At 34.6% G+C, this 15,252-nt stretch overlaps 1 protein-coding gene across 1 annotated transcript in view; it reads right to left on the bottom strand.

Annotated features, from left to right (window-relative positions):
• The window catches only part of LOC140136959 (kinesin-II 95 kDa subunit-like), a 105,574-nt gene that overhangs the window by 62,335 nt on the left and 27,987 nt on the right, over window positions 1–15,252 (bottom strand). Inside the window, 2 exon segments of the mRNA XM_072158622.1 lie at window positions 3,355–3,479; window positions 13,861–13,985. Coding sequence (XP_072014723.1) covers window positions 3,355–3,479; window positions 13,861–13,985 — 250 coding nt within the window.

The following is a 15,252-nucleotide window of genomic DNA, read 5'->3' as shown; positions in this document are numbered from 1 at the left end:
CCTTCATCCCTTCAGGGTATTTAGCCAATCTACCGACTCGGACAAATTTCCTCGTTTTATCTCCGCTTCTCTCACGCGCTGGAGGGTAAGGTCTTCAGACATTCGCTAAACTGGTTTTGAGAGCAGTATTGATTTTTCGTTCTATGCATACCAGTAGTTCTTTTATTTCTATACTTGTTGGAAATTTAATACTGTGGAATTTATCAATGCCTGCTTGAATATGCATACTTCTGAAAACAGGTGGTGGAGGGCAAATAAATTGGGAGAGACAATTTATCACTTAATCTGTACTGGATATGAGACACACACGATTTTAAATCCGTTTGAAAATTTGATGCGATATAATGATAAACAGCCCAAATAAAGTCTTAGTGTCACTCAATGGTGGTGATAATGCAATCCTTTTATCACATTCTAAAAATATATGATTGAATCACAACTTTGATACTATATATTGGATATTATACTTGACAGTCAAGTAATTGCAAAGATTATGGGTTTGAAAGTCTTCAGTATTCGAGTGAAAATCCTTTAAGGGGGGTCGAAGGGGGATGCTAGCGGTGTTTGCACTCAAAATAAAGCTGACACACAAGAGGAATGGTATGGGTTCCAGGCCGGTCGGTGCTGGACGGGCAGTTGCCGACCGGCACTAAATAAAAATAAGCTTCCATAAGCTTCCTTCTGACCGACACAAAATTGGAGGTATATTGAGTCGTCAAATTGCAGGGAAGAACTGTGGTTCATTTTTTACATTGGGATGTAGGGTTAGGGTTTTAGTTTGGGTTAGGGAAAGGGTTAGGGTTAGGGTTACAGTTATGGTTTAGGGTTAAGGGTTTAGGGTTAAATGACATGCCTTATAAACAACACTATATTTAGGCTGGTGACAACCCTGATGGGTTCGATATTAAAGGCAATCCCTAGGCTTGATATAAGGGGTGTCATTTCCACCCATGTGCATGACTTTCTCAGGAGAAAGGTAAATGCCTAAAACTTTCATTTCGATAAAACTTTCATTTCAATATATTATGGACCTGAACTTAACCACAAGGCCTACTGAAATATAAAAATGATTATTGGCTTCCTTGACTAATTTACTATAATATCAATGTATTTTAAATTTAAGTAAACTGCAGTGTTTTAGTTAAATGGCTAAAACTGGAAAAGTATGGCTCCTGCCATCCCACTGGCCTTGTACTGAGAAAGCAATAGCTAACACTATGGACCACAATGGCCTCATCCCAATGACATAGTTCAATAACCTCTATTATTCAATCATAGTGCAAAATTCGACCTCAAGTTGCAGAATATGAGTTTCTGTACCCAAATTTTCAAAGGTCATTCAATGAATGTACAAATGTATTGGGGTTAAAGAACTGTGGCCCTGATAGATGAGTATGCTGTGGATCATAGTGTAAGGAATTTACTAACTGACAGGGTAGGATGTTCATTGAAATTAGGAAATGCTTTGAGCTGGTTTTAAGATTCATTATGGGTGGGAATGTGCACTGATCAATATGCCATTTGCTTGAAGCAAATTGAACATATCATTTTCATAATACCTCAATTTTTAGTTTCATTGTATTTTATTGATTTCACTGAATAAAACCTTTTAAATTAAAATTGAAAACAATTCAGGGTACCCTCAGAACAAAACAAATTATGCTAATCCATGTAATTTTGTGTAAAGACTACATAAAATAAGCCCATACATGTTCAATTTTATTGGGCAATATCAAAGATCAGAGATACAAAATCTACCATTGTGCACAAAATTATTTGTGCAAAATGGTAGATTTTGTATCTAACGTCTTTGATAATGCACAATAAAATTTAATGTGCATGGGCCGCTTTAGCCAGTTATTACAGATATGATTTCTTGCATGCACATGACAAAGTATAGTTATACATAATACACTGGATGAGGTCAGCAATTGCCAATATCAAACATCCCCATACAAAATCTACCATTGTGCACACAATCATTAGTTCAAAATGGTAGATTTTTTTCGAATGTCTTTGATATTGCACAATAAAATTGAATGTGCATGGGCCGCTTTAGCATGTCATTACAGATATAACTTTCTTGCATGCACAAGTATAGTTATACAAATAATACACAGGAGGGAGGTCAGCAGACAATTCACCCCAGCTATCCCAAGGTACTAGTTTAGCTTTGATGAATTAATGTAAACTAATGAAGTTCTGTACATGTATTTTGTTATTGATCCTGTTAAGAGAAGAGGGACTACACAAATAAACATGTGTTTATTCTACCTCTATGCTGACAGCGCTAAGTATGGATGTTGTTTATGCCAGCGCTAATCAGTTGATTAAGTATATGAGGGGAAATGTATGGGGAGGTAGCATTTTGAGATGGCATAAGAGTTGGGTTATATTTCATTTATCAGCTTACTAATACAATAAACTGGGACTTGTACAATGGCCTCTCCTACACTACTAAAGGTCCATCAAAATATGTGTTAGATGTGAACATTTATTTCTGCTTTTAAAAATTGAGATAAGCAGTAATTATTCCCATTTCAATTGTTTCACACATTTGTTTGGTAAATAAACCATACAATCATTTGAATACAAATTTGGATTGAAAACAAAGTCTATGAAAGATAGCAAAGTGAAAAAGATTTTGGTGATTTTAAGATAATTTCAGACATTAGAAGAAGAAAAAACATTGACTGACCTACCTTTGTTTTTGTCGCCAAATTATAATTTTATATTCTTTACTTCTGAACTACTCCCACAAAATTTTAAATAAATAACTTTCACCAAAATCAATGATTGTACCTAAGTGTCCTGGGTGCTAAATGCAATTACTACATGCATGTAGGGTACTTCAAAACTATTACTGTCACTGAATATCAGACGTCATACTTGATCATGTAAATAGTCACAATTAATGGACCAAAATGACACTCCTCACATTGGATAACACCACAGGAAAAGCGTAATCTACTCCTGGGATGCGGATTGATGTGAATCACTGTGAACTTTATTTGTGCATGCAGACAGCATTGCGTCATGAGCACCATACACATGGTATCATGCCATAAGCTCCCTACACTGCATATGCACCCCAACACACTTACCAGAAACGCACTCACTACATGATCATTTCCTAGATGCGGATCCAAGTGCCTGTGTAGTGTGTATTCAGTTGCTATTATTGAAGAGGATCCCGAGGATCCAAAAAAAACCCAAAATTACGAACATTTCTACTTTTTGCAGCAATTTTGCCCAAAATTTGATTTGCCCCCCAATTCACTTTCTACCCCATGCCATGCCCCCCTCCCCCAATAAAAATTCCTGGCACCGCCACTGTTGGTAATCAAGACTTACCTGGTAAATTTCTAGATATGATGCCCGCACCAAGTACTGTTGGTTTTCTGTTCTTGATATGTGTGTGAATATATGTTCAAAAGAGTTGGGTATCACTCCACGATTTTCCAAATCACCTCTCACACCTAAAACAAGCATATAAGAAACAAACAGAAAAAACAACCCGTTAAATTAAAAATGTTTGTTTTACATATTCCCTTGTATAATGGATACATCTTCAGGCCAAAAAATTAATAGTGTCAGAGCTTGCAAAGAGTTTAATCTCAATTCGGAATGTAGGTTTTTCTCCCTTTCAATTTTTCTTTAATTTTTAATTTTTACCGACTCAAACCCAAGTCAAAATAAGCTTGAGCTACCTGATTACTAACTTAAAAGTGTTAATCACAAATTCTCTCAACAAGTTCTTTTAAAACAGATTTTGACCGATATTAAAAACAAATGCCTTATGTGAATAGAAAAATACATTCGATAAAAAGTTTGCACAGATAAAAATGAACCCAATACCACATAGGATTTCCTAAAAAGATTATGGTGAACTGCTATATTTCAAACTTTTATCACCACCTGAATCAAAATTTCATTTGATAAAATTGGTTGCAATTTTCTGGGATGGGAATACCTCTCACATATTGTATGAGCCAAGATATAAAGTAGAACTTCTCCCTGGGATCCCATTTCAAATTGCACATAAACACCGCTGTAACAACTACTTCAAAAGTGGACATTTTCACGCTACATTTATTTCCGCACTTTTTGAATTCCAAGTAACTGCCGTGAAAATAACAACACACAAATACATTTCTTTTGTGTTTAAGTACATGTAAGGAAGCTTAGAGTTGCAATTTTTTTTTTAATGAAACAGTTAAAAATTGGTAAAGCGTGAAAATAAATCATGTGAAATTTTCCACTTTTACGGTATCATATTACCCCGATTAGATCAATTGGGTCTCAAATCCTATTTCATGCATTCAGTATTAAATAGCATTGTGTGTTATTTCATAATATGTGAATCAACACAACTGAAAGAGATGGATGTCGCAAATGTAAATTTGCTGCAAAGGCCAAAACATTGCCAATACTTTTCGCCAGCCCATCGGGCTGGTACCTATTTCTGGGATGGGGTCAGTTTGCTCAAGAGATTAATTTTTATTGGTATTATTGGAATGACTTTTTGTTAAAACTTTTTGTGGTTGAATTTAAAAAAAAATATTTTAATTATGTGTAAGGAAAAGTAAGTATGTTTTGCCGTTTCAACGAATGAAGACGAGTGAGTATTACCAAAGTTATGTTTGAATTAATATGACTTTAAAAGTTTTAGGTATAGGCCTAAAATGTAACAATAATAGTTAATATACAGCATCATATGGTCAGCAGAAGAAAAGTATGTCATATCAGTGTCTTTGACCCGGGGTCCTTGACCACTGAACAGCGTGATATCATGTTGATAACAGATCTAAGAATCAAAATCTTCATCATATGGACCATATTGATGTCAAAGTAATTATCTATCCTATCCTGTGTCGTTTTATGGATAAAAATGACTCAAAATGCTATTGATGAAATAGTTGCTATCATGAACATCAGTTTTGCCTTTTCAACGGGAAAAATCCGATGCAAAATAAAGTTTTTAGGGCCTAGCTATAATATGGGCATAATTTATGCATGTAGGCCTATAGTATTGAACAATGTACCCATTTGACATGCACTTATAGATAAATAAATTGTCTTACTTTATTAATTTAATAACTTCTATGTTATAAATAAAATGACACATAACGTAAGTGAAGCTACTTTCTATCTTTTTTATTTGATTCATAAACTTACAGTCAAAACACACAAGAGTGAAGATTGCAGTGAGTAATCAGTCCTTTATAGATGTTCTTGCCACCATCTATCATATAGTAAACTATACATTGCGAATTAATATCAAATTATTTTAAAATAAAATATGTACATGTAAGGTGAGTTTATATTATGTTATATGGTGAATTAAAGGAGTATTTCGTGATCCTAGCATCCTCTTTTTATGACATTTTTCAGTAGATATCCACAAAAAAAGCTTATTCTAAAAAATTTCAGTTGATTCCGATTTTGCCTTTACGAGTTATGCATGGTTATGTGTAGATAATGTGTTGCAATTTTGTTCTGGTATACCAGAACGAAATTCAAATTTCACGATTACTTTGCTAAACGAATTAATCTGCAAGAAATATTTTGTACATAAACATTATGTAGCCAGAGGTTTCTAGTGATATAAAAATCTCAACTTTTTTTTGAGAAAAGTTAGGGATGATGCTGTGGATCACGAAATGCCCTTTTAACTAAAACCTGCAGTCAGTGCAGTGTAGTATTTGTGACGTGGTATATCGAAAAGCAGACACTTTTGGGCAGGATCAGAATGGAGAAATAGCCAAAAATCTACCCGGGTGATTTTTTCACGATTTGGGTTTATGATGTTATTAATGTTTAAAATATTGTCTGATCGTTTCAGACCAGAATATAACTGGCATGTTGTATTTTTGAGACATTTTTCAAGGTAATTCCTACTCTCAACATTGTCAATAATATTTTTAAAGGCAGCTTATCTATTATTAGGTATGTCACAGTGGCTGCACAATAATTCTGCTACACTGTGCATGCAAGCATAACAGTGAATTGAAAAGGCGCGCTTCAAATTTGGCCAATTTTAGAAAACATCCATGTCGATAAATGAATTTCTTCATATGCTTCATTTATCCTAATTGTTTAAATTTTTAATATATGGTGTGTGAAGCCTTTCCGAGGCTAACATCGGGTCCTTAAATAAAAATATTGTTTTGTTTAAGAGCTACTGCCTGTTTTTATGGATTTTTGAAGATCGCTCATAAATCAGTAAATATAGGCCTATTGAAGTAAAGGAACTACCACCATTTAGCTGAAATACTAATCTTTCTTAGCATGTAAATTAATTTCGTCGACAACGAATGAAACACTTCCCTAAAACTAGTTGAAGCAAAACATTAATCAATGATATTTTTAGGGAGTAATTTTCCAAACCACAATAGCTCTAAGCCATTGTGTGTGTCCAAGGCCATACTATTTTTGTATACGTGTACAGTAAAATAGCTTTTGCTTTTACCGATTATCCTCCCATGTTAATCCAGATGACAAAATGTTAATTTAAAGTCTCATTGCAACTGAATTTTAATTTTTACTTTTCGGACTTGGCTTTGAGTAATGGTGACACATACCATGTTTACAGTAAAAATGAAAATTATATTCCAGACACCGTCAAAATGTCAAACTTTTTATTTTTTTGTATTGTGTTTAAATAATTAACTGCAGTTCATTTATTCAACCTCATAACAGGATCATACTTAAAAAATTTATGATGAATGAACAGACGTTCATTAAATATTGAAAAAAAACCTAAAATTACTCATGCCTAATTTGCATAATAATATCATAAATACATAATTAGCTGTAATTACCTAATTTGCATAATTAATTACTTTTTGTGTATTTTTTGTTATCAATTGAAAGAACTTTGAATACATATGTGTGCAAAAAAACCGCACCTTTATATCATGTACGGTTTTCTATTGGCATCAATTTTGCATATTAATTAGCTGAACTTAGTCATTTTTGAGATTTATTTTGTCTGCAGATTGGCGAAATTGCTAAAATAGTATATTTGGTTAATTTATTATAATTATTCAATGATAGATTTTTAAATTTTGTTTTCTGTAACGAAGTCAGGAAAGATATGCATTTAACATGTGATATTTAAATTTACGCTGCTTTTTCAAGCAAGCGTCCAAATATACCTTCAAAATCTTAAAATGTGCCAATTTTGTCATTACAGCCATTTGTGGCAGGATTTCATTCCATCTACGAGCATCTTTAAATTGACACTACGTCACAATGCATTGACCGATTTCAATTCTGTTTTTGATTTTGATGCTTTAATAAAGCTCAATAATGTAGGAACATTAAATAACATGTTTCTGCTGCGATTATTTTTGAGGTGATATGCCTACTATTATTAATATTAAAGGCCCATTCAGTGATTTGCTCATCCAGACGATCGTAAAAATCATCAAAATTTTGGTACCGTACCTTTGTTATTACATAGATGTGCTAAGTCTGCGAATGGTTCAGCCAAAAGCCATAGGCCTATTTAAGACAAAATAAGACATTTTACACGAATCTGTATTTTTAGATACTGACAGTATCTAAAATTAGCTACAAGTATTTGAATGGCGGGGCTTGAACTTCGTCAGTACTGCTGTTTTCTTCATTTTTTTGCCAAATTTGGCATTTCAAAAATACCAAATGACAATTTGAATGACTTAGGCCTATCCTTCTCTTTTAAGCAATTTATAAACAATTTTAATTTTTTTACTCTTGCGCTGGGATCACTGAATGGGTCTTTAAGAAATGTGGCGTATCATGTCAAAAACAGACATCTTTTGGACAGCTTATAAATTTGGAGGCTTTCACATAAAGAGCTATTTTGCTCCACAGCGCTGCTTTTCCCCAATAAAATCGGACATTCCTAAGCGAAGAAATTGAGTTCGTAAGTTACGGTATTAAAAATTGGAAATTGAAATATCGTGGGTAAAAAGCTGAAAAGACAAATAAAACCAGAACAGAACAATTTAGAGAACAATAATGAATTAATAATAATGAACAATAATGAATTAAAGAGTTGACAGGAGATTAGGAGTTAATGTGTTCTGCAGTTTCAGTGTACATCTTCTCACCGTTGATGGTTTGGTGGACTGTCATGTAACATGGATGTAGTAAGCCGTGATCCTAAAAATGCCTTTCACATTGACCAAAACTAATTACAAGACCTCTTCTACATTGAGGCTGGCTTTCCCTTTTAAAGGGCATTTTTATTACTGCAACAACTCAATGAACTCACACCTTGATGTCTCTTCTTTCACACGATTAACTTAAAGGTGAACCTCATTGAAAATAAAGTTATATATCAATGGAAACCTTATGATGCCAGGAAGCAGAAAAGAATATTTTTTATTTGCCTAACGCACCAGGATAGACATAATCTCCATGCAAAGATTGGATATTGGCACCCCCCTAAATTACAAAACGAAATCGCTCAAATTGGGCGCTTTCGATGATGACGCAACACGGGACACACAGTTACTTCCGGTTTGATTGTAAACACAATGTCCATGCATTACAGTTAACTGTGGCATGCATCGGGCCAATGCACGAACTCAGTCATTGCCAACTTACTTTACATGAAAAATATCTTCAATAAAATAAGAATAACATGAAGGAAACATCATGATCAAATCAAGAATGAAGTTCCTGAATAAAGTGTGTGGATTAAAAATGGGAAAAGTGCTGGTCGGGTGATTTGGGATAGGCCAAGCCATCCACGATATGCAGGGAATATTACAGGAAAGCAGTAAGAGCGAAGATTCGCCGAGGATCCGGTATGTACACAGAATGCAAAAAATAACTGCTAGTGCTACCAGTTCAGATCGTCACACCAAGTTGAGATGAACTTATCACAATGAGAAAATGAAGGAATAGAATAAAGTACATGTACGGGATTTTTTAATTATGTCTTAACTTTACAACCGGTCATGTATGATAGGCTAACTCGTAGATACATACGGGCGGGTGAACTCACTCAGTCGCTGAGTGTTCCGTATCCGCGACTGTACGTACTGTACTTGCAGACAAAATGACCGATTTGATATTCACATTCTGATATTTCCAACTTATTGCTACTTCATCAGCAAAATTTATTCCTGTAGATATAAGGGAACGATTGATCAAATCTGCTGAAATACGGCCGCAACTTGAACTTGTGCTACCGGAGAGACAAGCGAGTCGCTGTGTTTGCCCACCTTGATCATGCGGCTGCCTGTAATTTCTTCAGCATAAAAGCAGCAATTTACGATCGTGTTCGGTAATCCATAAAACATGAATGTTTCACTTTTTCAGTACACTGATGGTAGTATCATTAAAAGAATCGTGACACAAGTGACAATATTTTAATTTTATTCAGATTTCAGAATTCCATCAAATAACGGTCTACTAAGCCTAAATTGAATTTATTTTATAACAAAGTATCTGTTTCTTTCAATCGTGATTGTGTGGAAAGAATGTACCGGGAGAATGTATTACCGCAATTAGTGATGTGGTCGGCACCGTTTTTTATTGTCGACATGTCGATATAATTCGTATACCGACGTCGACAGCGTGTCGACATAAAAAAAATTCTAAAAAAAAAAAAAAAAAAAAAAATTTTTTTTTTTAATTTTCAAAAATATTTTTCGCCAGAAAATCAAGTTATAGGCCCAAACTGACTTGTTATTCAAGGTTGAAAACCAGAGAAATACTGCTACTAAAAAAAAAAATGCCAATTTTTTTTTACAAAGTTGAAAAAGTTGTACATTTGAATTACTTTTGTTTCTATTGAACAGCTAGCAATGCATACTAATTCAATGTGTCCCTGACTGTTCAATAGAAGCAAAGGTAATCAAAATGTACAAGTTCATCCAACTTTGTAAAAAAATATTGGCATTTTTTTTTTTTTTTTTTAGTAGCAGTATTTCTCTGGTTTCCAACCTTGAATAACAAGTCAGTTTGGGCCTATAACTTGCTTTTCTGGCCAAAAATATTTTTTGAAAACTAAAAAAAAAAAAAAAAATTTTTTTTTGTCGACATGATTTTTTGATGTCTACATGTCGGCATACGTGCCGACGTCGACATTATGTCGACATAAGGCATGTCGACCACATCACTAACCGCAATGCACTATAATATGAAAACCTTTATGGGCTGGATTTGATGAAATCGGCGTTTTTTTAATTAATTTTTTGATTACTACAAGACGATATCATTTTAAAAATCAGATATTTTTAAATGAATCAAGAATAGGGAATGTCACAAACAAGTTCTTTAATTTGTTATTCGATCATGTTTATTCAGTCCATGACATGAACGGTATACGGTAGCAGCAATCATTTGCGCATGGAATTGATCCCAGCGAAATTCAAACTCAATTACCCAGTTATACCCAGCCAGTTATGACTGATTTTGTCAAAATTTACGGAACATTTTCGTGTTGACAATAATTCTATTATTTCTAATATATATAGAAGGAATCAGCAACTTGAAGATTCTTCTCATTTCAAGCTTTATTGTGAAAATCAGACTTGCCGGGCAGCTTGCAAAGTACAGGAAGCAAGTCTTGTTTACATGTTTCCAAGTAGGATCTCGTGACTGCGAACCCTGAGCTTACGTCACGAGCATTCTCAAGGTCAAAGACGATTGATTTGGGTGCTTTTTGGGCGCCTTTAAAAAGACCAAAAATTCATTCATTTTTTAATTTTTCAGCTTTATTGGCCATCAAAAAATCGGAAAAATTATTTTTAATATCCTGATATCATAAGCTTTCCATTGATATATAACTTTATTTTCAATGAGGTTCACCTTTAAATCTCGATTTAACAAAATGCAAACTTTATGCAATTAACTTCATTTTATCTCCTCTCCATTACAGATTGGTGCATTTATTGTTAGCGGAGTTGAAAATGATTTATAGTTTTCAGGAATGATATAGAATGTGGGCAGGAACAACTTTACCTGCCCAGTTCTCCTTATATTATATATTTCAGCGTCAATGTGTTGACCTGCCATAGTTTATAACTGTAAACCCTACAGACATGATTGAGGTCATATTTGACTTCCCCATCACATTGCAGTGATGAAAAAAAAATCCCCATTTTCGAATTTGCCGACATCGATCTCGTTTCATCTTGGCACTCATATCAGTTATACTCACTGGAGGCTTTAGCACTGCAGGTTGGGATTTGAGCTGTCTTGCATTATCAATCATTTAAACAATCAGATATTTATTTGTATTGTCGGTCTACACAACTATTTCAGGTGTATGGTGTTCAATATTAGATGTGGATTGAAATACACAAAAAAGGGCATGGTGAAGAAATTGATGCATTGGGGGTATTGTTCTAATCAATGTTTCAGTAAATAACACAAGATGATGTGCAGATGTGCTCTTATTTAAAATTTCTTATTGGAATCATCTTGCTGGGTTTTATAAATATTGGGCAAGGAAAAAAACAGTGCACTGTGGTTCAAACCGTTTTCCTTTTCTTCCACAGATATGAACGTTTCTTTGAATGAAAATGAAATGCTGAAATTTTGATATTTCTTTTTTTTTATGGCAATTGTCAAAATTTATTTAAATGTTATTGCCAATAAGATATGTGATGCGATCAAGCAAAATCAGTCGGAACTCGGAAATATTAGATTTTCAGTTTCTTATAGGATAGTAAAAGCATCTACAAAGCTGCATTTTGCAGAAAACCCCATTGAAATTGAACAACCAGTTCCAAAGATATGAGCAATTAAAGAGTTTCCAAAACAACAGGAAACAAAAGGAAATGTGTCATTTGTAAATTGTTTGGTTATATCTCAAAATCAATATTTCCGAGTTCCGACTGATTTCGCTTGATCGCATCACATATAAAAAAATCTTGATAATGGTAAAACCACTTATCTCTAGCACAATTGGTTCCAGTTGTGGAGATAATGCCTATGTTCTTATGTTTGTTATTGTTTTTCCATCTTCTCTTTCTTAACTGTCATTACGCTATTCCAGTTAAAATCCACACTACCCCTGTGGAAGAATTTGGAAATATCTTCCACAGGGGGAGTATGATTTTCAAATGTAATTTGTCAGGGTTAATCATTTTGAAACCCATACTCCCCTTGTATTGTGGCTTTACCTATATCTTCCACAACTGGAGTAAGTACTTCAAATGGCAGTTACCCAATTGTGTTTTCTATTCAAAATTGATACTCCCTCTGTGGCAGACTTAAGCTAAATCTTCCACAGGGGTAGTGTGGATTATAAATGGAATAGCCCATTTTCCAATACTGGCTTTGAGTGGATCCGGAAATATGCCATATTCATTTGAATACAAAAGGTAAACATCCTAGTTGAGACATGGCAATCTCTGCATTTCTTTCCTTGACATTTTTCACTTTGTCTTAATGCAAATCAAATGTTCTTCAATTGGTAAAGTGGTTCAGCAAGTTTACGAAAATAGATCAATGGATGATACTTTCTATTTACAGTTAGCAGAGATTTTCAGGGCTTCATTTACATGCAAATCAATTACATAAATGTAAATTGCACTACCAAATCAATCAGCTGCAGTATCTTGTTTCAAAGTGTGACATCACCTACACAAGATATAGCAAAACCAGTTCCACACTTTCATAATATTGTCATACAGAGAGGGTGGTGTCTCAGGAGACTGCACATTTTTAAAATTTACATTTCAGTGCATAATTTCTTTTTTTTCTTTCCCACTTGGCTTTTTTAAAGTCATAAAAAACTAAAATAAATAAGGGGAAGAATACAATAAAAAAATTGTGCACATTTCGCATAGCTTTTTAAACTAAATTAAAAATTGTGCACATTTCGCATAGGGTTTTCAACTAAACCTTTTTACCTTTTTCTGTAATTTCTCCTTCTAAGGTCTACAAGCCTTCTTTGGCTTTGATTTGACATTAGAATTATCTATCATATCAATATGTGGATTTAGGGTTTCTCTAACGAAATCAATTTTTGCGAAATTCCTTCCCATTAGTGCAATATGCGTATTGCATAACAAAGAATATTGATTAACCTCCGAACTGTATCTATTGTTATGCAAAACGCTTATTGCATTATGGGAAGGAATTTCGGCACAAATTGAATTCCGGTAGAGAAACCCTAAATCCGCATATTAGGGGAATGCCAGACAAATGACAATGAATGCTACATCTACACAACTACCTGAAACACAGCTTGGGCAAGGGTAGTTTTAATGGGGCTCATCATTTCTTGGACACACTGTAAAATATTGTTTACATCAGGGACCGTAAAAAACATTTAGCTTCACTTTGTTTTCCTTACAAATGCCCCCAATCCCTTTGATCCAAAAATCCCATTTCATTTAATATAAATACCTCTCTTTATCCAAACTACCTAAATGTCCTAATAACCTATTTTATTTACAATACTTTGACTGCTAAGGCCAAAAATAAAAAACAAGTTTGTTTCCTGTAGCGCACAAGCATTTCGTTTTTGATGTTTTATTGTGCGCATTTGAATTTCTTTTTCACTTACAAAGAAAAAAAAGAAAAAAAAACCTGGAAAAATCGCAAAAAAAAAAATAATATAAAACACTACTGGAGTAAACTTTTACACATTACACAACAAACAAGCATAGTGAAAAACTACTGCAGGTTGAAAGGGGGTCATAAATATTCTTGAATATGAAGAAATATGATTTTTTTTGTGTGTGTGTCGGAGAAACCCACTGTAAATTCCCATTCCAATTTGCAGCGAAAAGGGTATTTTTTTCCATTTCAAGACGTGGATTAAAAAAACATGCATTTCGCATACTTTTTGGACCTGCTACAGGAAACAAACATGCTTTTTTTTGGCCTAGTAAGACAACTTACCTTCCATAGTGTATGTCTTGCCTGTGCCCGTCTGGCCATAGGCAAATATAGTACCATTGAAGCCATTTAATACACTTTCCACCAGCGGCCGGAATGTTTCGTCATATAAATCTATTTGTTTGGAACTGTACAGAAACAATGCAAAAAAGAGATGGATAGAATGAGAGGAAATGCGATCTTGAACTTGTTTCGAGTGACAATGTTTAAAACGTAAAACTTTGAAAAGAGATGCCTTACATTATAAAAACAAGATTTTCTGATATATATTACCAAAACAATAGATTTCAGAAACTTTAACACACTTTTTGCCACTGTTTTGTGGCAAGAAGTTGCTCGGTTTAAGGTTTCAGGCTTAGTACCCCAATTCATGGCAATTAAATTTTGATCTAAAATGCAGACGCTGCTTGAGGTATATTGTCATGCAGTATATGCGTGCATTTTTACATGACTGACAAATTTTGCCTTCAAATACTTTAAAATACATAACATATTTGCAGCCTTTTAAATAGGGATTTCGATTATAATTTTGACAACCATTTAAAAGAAAACCTGTGTAAAGCAAAATTAGTTCCTAGGTGACCCCACCTCTTAAAACCAGAATGTGGAGGACACACAAGAAAAATCTCACTGTATAATCCCTCTGTGTAGCTGGTTATCAACAAACACCCAGACTGTCAACATTCTAGTGTCTTCATAAATTGTTCAAAAGGTAAAAAGTCAAAACAACTGAAAGTATTGCTAAGTGTTTAGGGAGCCACCTTGTAAAAACACTATAGAAAGTCTTCAATGGCATTTCAAGATTCACTTGTGTTGTATACTACACCCTCTTAGCCTACATCTGCTGTTTCCCAAGTTAACAATTGCCACTGATGTTCAGTATCATTAACCCTAACCCTCCTGAATGCTACAAAATACTACTTGATATATGCGCTGTTCAGTGCATGCATCCCACGTGGTGTGATGACGCAATCGCCCTAAGTGATATATAGGCACGGTTTCGCTGGCCAGCGAAGCCCAAGACCCGTGGCAAAGTGTCGCCGACCGAGTGCTTGGCATGCGAGGGGTCTCGGGTTCGAATCCCACCCAGAGCAAACAACTTCTTTCCTTCTTTTCTCTCTTTATTCTTTCCTTCTTTCCCTTCCCGTCGCCAAGAAGCCCCTAGGCCAGGCTTCCTCAAATAGATTTGTTGAAGCGCCACATGAAATAAAAGAAAACTGCAAAGCGCCACTCAAAGGCTGGGAAGCAGCCATCGCGGTTCTTTAGCAGCGCCGGGGGAGTCGGATGGGGGTGTCCCCCCTCTGAAGCTATTGATTTTTTGAAATTTGAGGTGCAAATGACACCATTTGGTGCAACATTTTCTACTATTTTAGCCTGTCTTTACAAGGATAACAT

The sequence above is a fragment of the Amphiura filiformis genome, chromosome 17, assembly GCF_039555335.1.
Source record: "Amphiura filiformis chromosome 17, Afil_fr2py, whole genome shotgun sequence".
In the NCBI taxonomy this organism is placed as follows: Eukaryota; Metazoa; Echinodermata; class Ophiuroidea; order Amphilepidida; family Amphiuridae; genus Amphiura; species Amphiura filiformis.
The sequence above is the reverse complement of the archived record's forward strand: the minus strand, read 5'-3'. Positions and strand labels throughout refer to the sequence as shown.